Source organism: Cryptotermes secundus, unplaced genomic scaffold, assembly GCF_002891405.2.
Source record: "Cryptotermes secundus unplaced genomic scaffold, Csec_1.0 scaffold280, whole genome shotgun sequence".
Classification (NCBI taxonomy): Eukaryota; Metazoa; Arthropoda; class Insecta; order Blattodea; family Kalotermitidae; genus Cryptotermes; species Cryptotermes secundus.
The window spans coordinates 838366-853375 of NW_019720566.1; the positions used below are offsets into that span (position 1 = coordinate 838366).

Consider the following 15010-nt stretch of genomic DNA (forward strand, 5'->3'; position numbering starts at 1 on the left):
ATCAAAATAATTTGTAAATACTGATTGGATGTAAATGGGATTAACTGTATGTTATATTTTTTAATTTTAATTATGTTTATTACTTAGTATTATGTGATATTGTTTTATGATTAATGTTTAATGATTGTGACAAATGAACTTGGAGTAGTAAGAAGTAAAAGGTTGTATTTCTAATAGTGTAAGTGTATGAATCTATGTTGTTATGATATGGCTTGATTTAATGTTACACCATGTATCTTTTTATGTTTTGTGTGAGACTGTATATAAGTTTGACGAGCTCTATATCCTATGGGTGCTAAAGCCCCTGTACAGGATTTGTGGAGTTATTTAATAATAAACAATAGAAGCATTTCAACAATGCCATCATCCTTCATGACAATGCCCCACCCCACCGTTCACGACATTGGGGATGGGAAGTACTACACCATCCCCCATGTACACCCGACCTTTCACCATGTGACTATGACTTAATACCCAAATTGAAACAGCTACTGAAAGGGAAACGCTTTAGTACACGAGAGGACAATTCCAACGCACTTCGGCGTGAGATGACAAGATTTAGAGATGGTGAAGCTGATGGTATTCGCAGTCTTCCTCATCGCTGGCAGCGAGTACTTGATATACTTTGAGACTACTTTGATGGTTGCTAGTCATAATGTAAGAATTCAGATTTAACTCACATTGTATTTTTGATTTCTTAATCACAATTGAATTTTTCAAGGATTAAAGAATGAAAAAAAGGTGATGCTGGGGCAGGTTTTCTCCGAGCACTTCGGTTTCCCCTGCCAATCTTCATTCCACCAACTGCTCCACAATCACCCTCACCTATTATCTGGGGCTGGTACAATAGGCCAGATGTGGTCGCAGTACAAGGGACTCAGTCCCACCCCACTAGCAATAAGAAAAAATAGAAGAGAATCACAGAGAAAGGCCAATAATTACTATGTACAAACTTAGCTACCTCTTACACATTCTGGCACAGATTTGATAATGCAATGACAGAACTTCAGTACATTTGATAACCAACTTACTGTGTCATGAAAGGCTTGCTAGATGGCGTTGAGGGGGTGGTCCGTGGTTCTGCACTTGTCTGCTGTAATCAGAATACAGTTACTGTAAAACAGTGTTCTTTCAGATGGAGAAATGCAAACCTACTATGTATCTATAAGTGACAGAGGGAAAGTCCCCTTGAATCAGTTCGCACAGCCACACAGAGCCTGGAGTATGTTTTTCATTGTTTTACTCTGTCCCTTAAGCCAGATTCCAGGAAATAAATTCTTCAACTTTCTTCCCTATTATTTAATGTTATCCACTTATCCTCATATAATTTCAGTGTTCATGAATTTTTTTCAGTGAACTATGGATTAAGAAGGTAATTACAGATTTACAGCATACAGAGATTTCTTCTGCGGTCACAATCAAAGGTGTTAAATATGTCCTCATTCTGATATACTTACAGCAATTTTTATACTCTATTTCACTGGCACTTTCGGATGACATGAACTGTCACTCCTTCTGGCCTAGAATTTTCAACAACTTTTTAAAATTCAATTTCCATTGACATTTCATGTTTTGCAACCCTGATGAGACCATTTTGTAATAGCGTAATTTATGTATTAAGAATATTTAGAAATGTAAAACATACAGAACTAATTAAGAAAGAAGTTCATATCTATAGCAGGAGATATTCACACCCATGCTGCATAACAAGTGAAGGAGAGAGCTGAAAAAGAGAAACATAGAAACAGATACAAGAAGAAGCAGAAGCAGTTCATGAGTGACTGTGTGGAACACTTGTTGGAACTACAAAAATTAATATTATGGTAATATTCTTGAATTTTTAAGACCACGTGTCTTTCAGACTCTACTGGTATCTAGTACTAAGTGGCTTGTCTATGCAGTACTGAATGAATATTATAGGACTTCTCCTGCCTGCTCCTCTTATTAACCACTGTCCTTTTGAAAATCTACATTCAACATGCTCTTCTCTGTGATATTTTGGCAACAATAAACTTGAACACTTTTTTTGTGAATTAATCTTTTTCTGAACTCATTCACCCTTCTAGGCATCTTATTCTACTAACTTACTACAATGCTCAGAACCCCAGCTTCTGAGAACATAACCCATGTACTCTGCATGTTCAGTGTGCATCACAGCAGATTCAGTAGGTGTCACAGCATTGTGGCTTCAAAGTGTGAATTTTAATTAATGGGAACAGTGAGATCAAAAGAAAAAAAAAGTTATTATAAAAGAATGAATTTTTAAAATATACAACTGTTCAGCTGTGCCCAACAATTTTACATTTATAACAAGAGTTCTAACTATCCATTCCTCATTTACATATGCCCCAAGAATTTCTACACTGATAACAATTACAAGCGATAAAAATATGACGCAGTAATGATTTCCATAGCATTTGCACTCATACTTTGACTACACTGTAGTTATGTTTTCAGATATATTATATCGTACTTTTTAAGAGTCACTTCAGTATTTCAGCAAGAACAGAAAAGGCATTATTAAGCCTGTTAACACAATGCTAAGATGTGATATCATGGTGGTCCTCATATGTCTCTTAAGTGACTTATCTATTATGCCAAAGGAAAAATAAGCTTGATAATGCACTGTCTGCATTAACAGAAGCACAGCTAGGTGGTTGAGGCACTAATCTACAAGTCCTCCGGGAGGGACTTTAAGCCGTCTGTCCCATGTCGTAGCTTTACGGCACATAAAAGATCCTCATGTCTCTAGGAGACCTCTGAGCAAAATTAGGCAAAGTTTTCCACCCAAGTAGTTTCCAATTCCTCCGGTAGATGGGGAAGTATCGGGGACTACTGCTAGAGAGGGCCGACCTCGCTGGCAGAACGGGGCTGATAACAAGCACCAGTACTGGAAGGGCATGGCGACTCTTAGAATAATTAAAGGAGGATGCACAATAGATTAACAACTAGTTGCAGTGCATGGGGAAACCCACCCCCTCCAAAATAATAATAATAATGCTACAAGCCAGAAGTTCGCAGGTTCAAGTCCTGATGAGGTCATTGGATTTTTTCAATTGACCTAATCCTTCCAGCCGCACTATGGCACTGGGGTCAACTAAGCCTCTAACAGAAATGAGTACTAGGAATATTCTTGGAATACTCTTGGGAGTAAAGGGTGGCTGGAACATAGGGCTGACAACCTTGTCACCATCTATGAGCCAATTATCTTGAAAAGTGGGAACCTCAGCATCTCACAACCCCATGGGCCTCCACAGCCTGTTACAGGGATATATTTTCTTTACTTACTTACATTTATAGCTACAGTACACGTAAAGGTGTCACATGTGGTGCACCCAGATATTTAATTTATTTATGGCTTATTTTACAATGCTTTCAGTAGCTCAGAATGATAGAATGATTCATGAATGATGAATTCAAAGCATAAAGTTCTAAGTGGTCATGGCCTATTGGAAAGTATTATTTCTGCAATTGCGTGTGTTTTGTTTGTGACCTGGTTATTTAATGATTCTGTCAGTACCAAGATTACATTAATGAATGATGCACTGGAAAGGATTTGGAAAGGAATGTTGATGTCCTATTTAAGGTATTATCCCAGCATTTGCCTTAAGGGGCTGAAAAAAAATGGAAACCCCAGTTGTAACAGTCAGTGTCCCAGTCAAGATCTGAATGGCATTTCCCAAATGAAGTGAGAAGTGTTATCGCCTAATCCAATATGCTCAGTGTCGAAAGATATAACTAGAATGATGTAATGGTATAATGTCAGAAGAAGGCACCTTTCTTCTAGTTCAATATGACAATGTTCTCAAGAACTATTTAATTTCAACGAAATGTTTATAATATTATGATAGAGCTGGAGATTTTTGCTGGTGATGATAACAAAGTTACAAATCAGTAACTTCAAAAGTTTATTTCAAGAAGTTTCTATAAAAGAATGAACACTGGTCAAAAAAAAAAAAATACACTGGCAATTAAAGCAAAGTGGGATATTGAAATACTTACATGAAGTCCCAAATATAATATTGATAATTACAAACTTAAGAAAAGAAATAAACATTCATTATTCTTTCTTATAAAAGTAACTGGATATTTCTGTCACCAATATATTTAAAACCATCCAGTCCATTTATTCTACTCTTGTTTATAACATACAACAATCTCATCAGGTAAGTGAACACAATGAAGAAACTTAACTTAATGAATATGGAACCGCATCAATTTCATACCAAAAAACCAGGGTCTGATCTGTTGGGCATTCTGAGAAAGGAAGGGTCAGAATTTACAAGGGTGAAAGCCTTAAAGGCTTAAGGCTGATAATGTTGTCCCAGACCATCTTACAACCGCATTATTATTTTTTTTTCATGGCTACAGACAGCATAATCAGTTGAACGTTTTAAAAATATAATCTTTGTAGCTCATTCTTTATTTTTACTCTGTTGTCTCTTTTCCAAAATTTCACTCCTACAAATGGGGAATATCAGATCACTATGGCCCCCCCCAAAGTTTTAGCATACAGCCTTCTTCTAGCTTATCAACAAAGAGTTCCAGCAGCCCTACTGTCAGTCAATTGGAAAAATTTAATTTTTATTTATGTTTCGCTTCTTGTATATCTGAACTGAACCCATATAACTATAAACAACAGAATGGATTTAAGTTAAATTTTTATTAGCAAACATCACTGCTTTAGTAACTTTGTCATATTTAAAGCATAGTGTCTGTAGTGCTACCTTGTTAACAGAGCCTCTCTTGGTGCAGTTCTGCAAAAACTTCTGTTGTTCTAACTATGTTCTCAGTACAGGTGCATGCAACATGCATAAAGGGGTTTCCTGAATACATAATTGGAACAACCAAAATCTTGACACAGAAATCACATTAAAATTATACACAAATTGGACGCTGAATTAAGAAGAAACGTGTGACTAGAGAGATCATTTATCATATTGCCAAGCAGGAAATGAATTCCACTTCAGGGACAAGAAGAGGACTTTGTTATGCATAAAAGATTACAAGTCTGGCACAGCTATTTCTTAAATATTAATTGCAAAAAGGGGAATTATAAAACTTGTGTAATGTACACATCTGACTTGCTAAAATTCATATCAGACAAATTAATGTTTTGAAAACTAGAAGTTGCAGATCACAAGGAAATAAGAAATCAAAGTGCATTTAACCCTTTAGTACCAGAAAATTTCCAGTTTGTACCTACCATCAAAGGGTCAAGAAAACTATTATGTTAAATTATTTCAGTTAAGGTAGAGCCTGATTTGTTGTTAAATTCACAGTCTGAATTTTCATTTACTCTCCAAGTGTGAAATAAAAAGCTTGAAAGACATGAGAGAGAACTATAAATCAGTGGTTGAGAAGAGCATGTAGAACACAAGTTCCTTTGCTAAAGACAAAGTACATATCATGGTATAATACAGGCATGTCCCTTTACACTCATTCTCAATCCATGATCAGGTGCGAAAGAGAAACATAATAAAGACATAGCTGAAGTGTATAACTACCATAACATGAGAAGTGATGCAAGAATAATACATGATAGGTGGCTAGAAGATTATGAACTAACAGTGTTCAAATACAGACAAAAAGCAATAGTGGTAAAACCTCCATGCTCTAGAACAGAGTGTGGTATGTTAAGGGGTTGGGACTAAACACAAACCAACAGCGTGACCCATTTACTGTTTGTTTAAAAGCTGCTGGATGTGGTGCTGAAGTTAATTATGAATTGTGACTTGACAAGACATAGGGCTGATGACTGCTCTGTTTTGTTTATTTCTTCCTTTATTTAACAGTGCTGTGTTGACTGCTTAGGTCATCTAGCAAACAACTGAGAAATACTGGAATGTAACTTGTTTTATGGGAGCACATATTCAGAACAGCTAGCTGCTGATTGAAGATTGAACCAGGGACCTCAAAAATAAAGGGCTGTATTTTGTTTTATATGTGTATTTGGTTTATAACATCATTCTTGTCAAAGCATAAAGATTCTGAAGTGCAAGTATTTATACTTAATTAAGTCCCTTTCTTTTGTAATGGGTACCTAACAATGTCAATGAAACAAATTACAAGAAAGCAAGTGAATTTCTCCTGTGTCTAATCACTATGCCATAAAAGAAAATAATGAGCCTGCAGATTGTGTTGCAGTATGAAAGCGAGTGTTCAAATTATTCTCCAGCAAAATTTTACTCACATGGGAGAGATTCCCTGCTCATGATCTCCTTACATTACACATTATGGTTCAATAGTCATAGTGGACAGGGTGAAGGTGAAACAATTATTTCCATCACTTCTCCTAGGGACCAATATTGGCCATTTTAGACAGTCAAAGATATACCATGTTGCAAAAAAAAAAAAAGAAAAGCATAATAAAACTACACGCGTTTCTTACAGGAATTTTCTGTATGACAGCATGAAAGTATGACTAAGAATTGGCAGCATAATTGTTTCATGTGGACAGATGGATATGGCAATATTTCTGATTATTACCTGCATTTGTTAAACATCTATAACATAAAGGATATCCTCAGGACTACAGCATAGAGAGTGTGTAGGAATTTGTTACAAGAGTTTTACAACTTTTAAAAAAATATGAGTCTAAAAAATGTAAATATTCAGAGGAGCAATATCCATATCTTTCTTCCATTACAGGTGCATTGCTTTAAAACAGAATAGTATGTAAAATGCGCACATGTAAATATATGCATTCTGGCAGTACAGGAATACATATACAAATGGGAAGGGAGGAAGGTAAATTTTTCCAGAAAAATGCAAATTTGTAAGAAAAGGACTGAAGGTGGCAACAATTGTCAAATATTTTGTATCATGATTACATTATTTAGAACTGGGACAGACAGAGGTGGCAAGGTTTCACCATGACAACTGTTTGTAATCTAAGAGGGACACACATAATTTAGAGCAATTCCTGTACTTTTGATGTAAGTATTTATTTTAAATTCTATAAATATTTAATATTTCTGTTGTCCCTAATAAGAATAAATGCTGATGTCAGTATCAATTTGAAGAAACTTGATCACATTAAATCCATGTAACCATCATTACAATACCAGAACACACTCCTTTAAACAAAACTAAGTGGTTGGCCATGTAAGTTTCAGAAAGTCTGAAATAATGTACCATACATTCTTAACATCAGCACTAGACAGAAGTGACTGGTTAAAGAGCCATGTAGCAAATAACTTCAGATCTAAGGAAAGAATATCCAATATTCCTCGGATATTTGGCTTTCTTTGTATTGTATAACAGCACAAGTTGCAAGAGATTATTTTATTAATGTTTAACAGTTTTCCTTATCTGACACAGTAGAATTAAATGTTCCTTTCTGCGCTGATCCCATTAAAATACAGTGCATAAAGGACCTTTTTCATGAGCACAGATTACACAGCATCAAATCTGAAATGACAGGATGATCATAAAGGATGAATTGCAAAGAATGTTGAAGTATACAGCCACACTCTATCATCTGCCCTATTATTTTTTATCATGATAGAAATATCAGCTAACTATTCTCATTCACAAATAGAATCTACACATCCATAATAATTTTGAGATACTATCTCAGGATATTCACTGAGAGACTGAGGTGCCTCAAAGAAGTTTTGTTATGCCAAATCTCCAGAAACAGACTTGCCCCAAGAATCTTCATAATATTACCAGGAATACTAACTGGTATAATTTCATAGTCAGTAGGATGTTATAAATGAGTTACGCTGCTACAGCCTAGACCCAATAAAAAAGGGAGTGATCTAATGAGCAAAAGAGAAAAAGAGAAAGGAGAGGTGTAAAAGACAGATCAAAATATAACTGTGCGCAGGTCTTACTCTCTGGTAGATGGCGTCAGCAGTCAAAAAAGAGGAGCTACGATAATTAGGGTGGTGTTGGTGGTGGTGCGGAGAGTGAGTTTCCAGCCACTTGAATTAACAACCCCACCGAACGAGCGACAGAAGAAAATGGAGCAAAAACAAAAAAACAAAAAAGAGGAGAAAACATAGACCAATATCAGTTTTGTTCAGAAACCAACAGAATCCCCAGTTACCACCAAGCTCCTACCACAACACAAACATAGTATTTCACTGTATACGAAAATTACATTACATTACTGTATGAATCATTCTGTTAATGGTTTAGTATGTGTCTTCCTGATATTAGAACCATGTTTCAAAGAGTGAACCAATGACACCATCACAATCTGTTTTCAATAAATATACAATTATTCTATTTTATATGTATGTGGAACCTGGTCTCTTGCTTTAGAGGAGGAAGAGGGTAATGACTATTTAAGAATCAATTTCCAAGAAAGAATATCTGGACACAAAAATGGACATCAAAGAAACTACGTACATATACAGGAAGCTCAAAATTTATACTCTTCACCTAGTATATGAGATATTTATGAATTTAGAAGGGACTGCAAGGTACTGACCTGAGAGGTAATATATACTACTTTGTTACATTAACAAGGTATTTTTCTTTTTAAGACCATAAAAAATACTCTGAAAATAGCAAAATACATCAGATATAATGCAGTTCTTACACATATGCTCATGAAGACCATTTTAGTGATAATTATCACATCCAAAACTACACACCACATTAAAAACCTGTATACAACATAGATTATTCAACTTAAGAGTGGGAACTTTTAATACATTTATTGGTGTTTCAAAATATAACCAAATATATATACTTAGGTCTTGATATGTAACTGTAGAAGTACCATCAGATTTATATAAAATGTCAGTGTACTAGATATATTTCACTAGCAAGGACTATTAAATACTAAATTTCATCAAATTTCATTCAACCAGATGAGAGTTCTTTCACATGGACAAAGAGATCAAAGATAACAGGTATTTACTGATGGCCATGAAACAAGAAAATTAACTTTTGAGCAAGCTAACAATATGGCAGATGTGAATGTAAAGCAAATTCCAAAAGTGATTTTGTAGTTATCAATGGAATGTTATTGAACTTAGACTGAGGTTCTCAAAGCTGTGACTATGAAGATTACAGTCTTCTTGGATGTGACACCAAGTAGTATGGCTGCAGGTACCAAAATTTTGGAGGAATCTGCTGCCTCCATATTCAGAGTATCTCTTCTACCCTGCAGATGAAGGCTTCTTGTTCCTCTGGAATACTGATGAACATCTGCCAGACTACACAACATCACATCTCAGAAGACAATAATAATTTCATAAATCCTGTAAAGAATATCTGGTTGCATGAAAATGAATGGCTTGCTTATAGGTGACATAATGACATGGGATCAACTCAATCATTAAGGAATTTATCATGAAAAATGTCTACATAAAAAAGTAGACAGGGCAGTGAAGGAAGTGGTTGTGTCATATTTCAATATAATAGCTGGTGTTGCACCGCAATTTTGAGACTAGAAGTCAAAATGCATTGCCTAAATGTTTCGAGACTTGCGAAAAGTGTTTTACAGCAATCGAGCAAAGATGACAACACATGGACTAGGGAATTAGGTTAAGAATGTTGATGATCAGCATTTATGCGTAATCGCATAAGTAAGAAGCTCCACTAACTGGGCCACTGAAGTATAATAATATTATCAAGTACGCAGCGATGAAGTACCACGGGCCCACCCACAGCCAAAGGGTAGCCAATGGAAACCCTCCACCCCAAAATTTAGGACGAAAGGAGGAGTTAACCTCCCTCTTTCGTCAACCACAGAGTCAGCAAGTTAATGATATAAATTGCTGAATTCCGGAGATTTAGGGATCTGATCAAAAACGTAATATTGAGTTGATATATTGGGTTTTTGGACTTTATCCATCGTCCTGGTTTTTAAGATAACTAATAAAAACCAGGACGATGGATAAAGTCCAAAAACCCAATATATCAACTCAATATTACGTTTTTGATCAGATCCCTAAATCTCCGGAATTCAGCAATTTATATCATTAACTTGCTGACTCTGTGGTTGACGAAAGAGGGAGGTTAACTCCTCCTTTCGTCCTAAATTTTGGGGTGGAGGGTTTCCTTTGGCTACCCTTTGGCTGTGGGTGGGCNAATAAGAGTGTTGTGGTAAAATGTTGAAAGCAAACTCCAGTGTGCCAAGCGAGCCCTTAGGGTAGAATAAGAAAAATAATGTAACAAGTAACAGGCAAGGGTTAGTGTGGTAAACATGGTTGTTGTTATAGGGTATTATGATTACTGGTAGTATGTGGAGCATGCATATTTGTTGTTCATAGTGGCGACTATGGATTTTGTGATAACTATATGTAGGATTTCAATATGCATAACTTTAGGGGTAAAATATTTTAAGGGTGAAGTATTATGATAGTGTAGTAGTGTGTAATGAGTAGTAGGAAATGGAGACAGGAAAAAGGTTCACGTCGAACGATGAATAAACGCATAAGTCGAAACAGAGAGAGAGAGAGAGAGAGAGGCTTAAGGCCTACACCCCCATAGGGGAGAACATGAGGAAGTATAGCATGAAAGTAAAGACACTATGTAGTCCCAACTGAAAGTCGGCCTGGTTAACATTGTAAATATTGTAAATAAGAGTGTAAATAGACAGGGTAGTTAGAGTAGGATGTACCGGGATTGTGATTCACACCTCCATAATCAACCTTCCCACAACCGATCCAGAGGATCCTACCAAAATGAAAGGGAGCAGCAGCCGAATGCAACGACAATTAAGGGGAGGTACTAGGAATGAACAGGGATAGGCACCTGCCACGCAGGCAGCGCTTAGTAGCCTTTACATCAACGCTCTCTTAAGACGTAATAAGTGGTAACACCCACCCCCATCACTAAGACATAACTGGGGACAGTGGTGAGATATCAAATCCACCCCTGTCGTAGAAGTGTAATATAGGGTGGGACAGTCGATGGGTAGAGGCGGGTCTGACCTGACACGCCCGCTCTATGCCAATAATAAGAGGTGACAAGGAGGAAAGGGCCAGCCAAAAGAGAATGCTCGACTACCGCGTTACCAGCCTTTAGTACTTTCATCACCTCTCTGAAGATATAATATAGACAGCTGCAGCTTTATGTGATGAAGGACGTCCTGAACCAGGAGAATCCTAGCAGAGGGTAATTGAGGATTATTGTGTTAACCCCTTACAGCGTAGCTGTGGTGGCAAGGAGGGATACCTCCACGCCCCCTTGCCACCACGGCATAATAGCTGGCATTCACCTGGAGTAAATGCGAAAAACTGCAAAAAAATATCATTTAGGACACATAGTGCTCCAAGGCCCAAACTTGGTACCACATGATTATAATGAAATATGAGCTATCCTCTTTAGAGTGAGAGACAAGAAATGTTTGTAATGTTTCCAGTCAGTCATGCAGGACGTCATTGGTTCACAATGATGAGATTTGTAAGTAAGTTAATATGTTTCTTGTACTATATTTGAATTATAGTTGAGCTTACATTAAATTATTAAAAGTACAAGAATTGTGAGGCAGCATATGGATAAAAATTAAGGAAAATTGTATATCATACCCCATCAAATATATCCAGAACCTCGTCCCACCACTAGAAAGAAGGAAAACAACAATTTTAAAATGTAAAACTATCAAGCCATAATCCACATTCTACAACAGGGCATGAAATGTTATAAAATATCACAGGAAACAGTAGCCATCTTTCCTTACAAATGATGATCCTGGTGTTTCAGATTTCACTAGTTCCTTTGTTCCTTTAACAATCCAATTTTCTACAGCAAAGTTTGTGAACAACTTTGATTATCAAATGATGACACATTCCAACCCCCAATCAAAAATGAGACTGTAACATTTCCTCTGTTAAATTCGTAAGGCCAAAAATATATTACGAGATGCAGGATCTAACATTTGTTCTGATAATTTATATTGCAGTTAGCTGATGGATCTCACAACATGCTCTTCATAAGTACAGTTCAGGCAAGAAATAACAAAAAATCTAACAGCAATATCACTATTTCAACGCACGTTAAAAATGTTATTCCAAGAAATTACATTTGTGCAAAATGGCTGGGCTTGCAGGGTTGATCTGATGAATTCTGAGCCGGGTTTGAATGTCTTAAAATATGTGCAATGTAGAAATATGTCATGAATAAGATTTAAATCTGCAGGATTCAACCTGCCCCATAAACGATATAAGTGATTTTAATGACACAGGTTATTTGAAATGGCTTCAACAGCCTATTATAATTCTTAACAGAAGATTAAATTTTTCTGTGTGCTACTTCAAAACAATTTGTTCTATAATGTTACACTTTTTCTGTTAGTGAAGAGAAGCAAGTTTGAAAACTAAGTATTGTTCAATAGAAAACATAGGAATCAAAATCTGAATATCAAAAGGTATTAATGAGCTCTTCTGCTAAATCTTACATGTCCCCTTATCCCACAAAGACATTTCTCCCTAAACATGAATTGCTATGGAAGTGTTCCTGACTGTGAATGGGAGTTACACTTTGTAATATAAATTCTAACATTACATTAGTATGGAATTCAATGAGCTGTTCAGGAATTATTATTAACCATGTTTTACTTTAAAAATCTCTTGAATATGTACTGTGTATAAGGATGTCCAAAAGGTGCTGTTGTGCAAGTAACAGTGCATGAACACTAACATTATTGATGAGGATCTCACCTGTTTTGTCTCTTTGTCAGAGATTGAAGAGTGTCCTGGCTCATAGTCTTCTATTCTGCCAGGTTGGTTTTTATATACTTCAGTGGCATACTTGATGGATGCAGGATGAGGAATATAGCTACAACAAAAACACCCTTTTATATTATGTCATGCTGTCTGCAGATTATGCCAGTCTCTATTTGTGTCATGATACAATGCAATAATGTCACAGTCTTTGCATGTTTCCATGTTTAACTGATTATTCTTGTTGTCTTGTGCTCTGTGAAGAGCTAGCAATAACATCTCAGTGCATACATTTTAGTAACAATTATGATTTTTTGAATGCTGAGGGCTGGATAAAGTTGAGAAATGACATACTGAGGGGGCACAAATGAGATTCATAAGAACATTAGTTGGAGTAACAAGAAAAGACCATGCCCAAAATGAAAGCATCTGACAGCAACCTGGGGAAAATGGTATAATTTACAACCCTGGGAAGCATTCTCTATAGTGAAAGGAACATTTGTAATGGATGCCAGCAAAGCTTCTAGCCAGAACAGGAATGAAGTACAGACCACAAGAGCAAACAGGTTTGGGAAGGATCAATAGTGTGCTTTGATTAGGAAGAAGAGGAGGAGGAGGAAGAGAGATGAACAAAATCTCTATATGAAGTCTGACAATTAAATAATGAGATTAGACTCAGGGGCAGCATTGTATTAATTTCTTTTATTCTGAACTGCAGTGGTCTCACTAGAAAACAACTAATTTTGATCTGCAGCCACATTCTTATATGGAAACTAGTTGCCACCTGCAACTATTGCAGCAATGCTTGCAACTGTCAAAGCTTTGCCAGAAGTCATTCTCCTGCAAGTTGTTTACAATGGCTATCATTAACATTATGAATGTCTTCCATCGTTTCAAAATGTAATTCTTTTTTACTGTTCTTCATGGCAGGGAAGAGGAAGAAATCACAGAGAGTCAGACCTAATGGCTAAGTAGGGTTTTCCAGAACCCAACTGATTTTTCAGAAAAATTTCCTTAATATAAAGTACTATGTGTGAGGGTGTGTTGTCACATTACAGGATCCACTTGGCAAGGAACAATTCTGGCCTCACACAATGAACCTGCTGTTTCAGATGTTCCAAATCTTGAATTTTCTATAAATACAAACCACTCCGTCCAATGTGACATATAAGTTTTTATTACGTTAAAACTTATCTCCCTTACATGTTTCGGGCCTTATGGGCCATCTTCAGAGGGAACATCATTACAAACTGGAAACTACCATCACAATAAGTGTTTTGATTTAAAATACATACACTTATATCCTATAATGCACAGTACGCATAAAGTCGAACGTTTCACAATCACAGCAGCTTCCTGGTGTTGTAAAGTTTTTAAAAGTTTCTAGATGTTATTTAGTGTGACGGACCAGAATGAAACAAATCAAACTTGAACTTTCTGTTGACAGAATAGAAGGATTGGGTCTTGAGGCATACAGNATTTCTCACTGTTCAACATTTTTGTACAGCTCTAATGTTGTCAGACTTTCGGGTCAGCTATCAAACTCAACTTTATCCTCACCTTTCCAACATTTTCTTTTGATTTTGATGATTTTAAGACATCCAGATCTGCTGTCAAACTTCACTTTATCCCTTCCTTCAGATAATCATTTACATCTCTCAAAAACACGTGGTCTTGGCATAGCATCTTCTCAATACTCTTGCCTTAACCATTTAATCATCTTGGTTGGTCTTCTTCTAAGTTTGAAGAAATGTTCCATATTAATTCTTCATTCAAATCTTTCATCAGCCATTTTAATGATGAACTACAGAAATACTACTTCATTTAAGGAACAACAGCTCTGTACTTGGTAGACTTGCCAAGACAAGTTTGCTATTATGTGGAGTGAAGACATCAGTGGCAGTAGGTCAGCGTTGTTAGTCCCGTTATTTGATTGTCAGGCTTCATATAGCATGTCCTCAATTATCCATGAGCGAACTATGTGATTTGGGGATTAACCACAGTGCTTTTAGATAAGCCAGTACTTGAAATAAATAATTATCTGCAATGTGCCCATCTCAATATTTAGCTGTCTGAATGTTTCAATTGTGATTCGTGCAAACTCTAGGCTTTCTATTGTTTTAACACCCTCCCTTAAAACTGATCTTTTATAACCTTGAGTAATTTGTCATTCACTAATAAAAACAGCAAACAAGGTAAAGCTATCCCTGTAACAGGCTGTGAAGGTCCATAAGGTTATGAGACGTTGAGGCTCCCACATCTTCTAGACAATCGGCTCATAGATGGCAGTAAGGTTGTCAGCCCCATGTGCCGGCCGCCCTTTATCCTCCAGGAAGATCCCTGGTACTCCATTCTGTTACAGGGTAAGTCAACCCCAGGGC

The 15010-nt window shown here is 36.5% G+C and overlaps 1 protein-coding gene across 6 annotated transcripts in view; it reads right to left on the reverse strand.

Annotated features, from left to right (window-relative positions):
- The window catches only part of LOC111868667, a 331386-nt gene that overhangs the window by 70532 nt on the left and 245844 nt on the right, over positions 1-15010 (reverse strand). For 5 of the 6 annotated variants that reach the window (XM_033753177.1, XM_033753179.1, XM_033753182.1 and 2 more), the window contains 4 exons: positions 12627-12744; positions 11496-11528; positions 7842-7931; positions 1032-1093 (listed from right to left, as the gene is read on the reverse strand). In XM_033753177.1, coding sequence (XP_033609068.1) covers positions 1032-1093; positions 7842-7931; positions 11496-11528; positions 12627-12744 — 303 coding nt within the window. The remainder of the gene's footprint in view (positions 1-1031; positions 1094-7841; positions 7932-11495; positions 11529-12626; positions 12745-15010) is intronic. The other variant, XM_033753183.1, reaches the window with a different exon arrangement.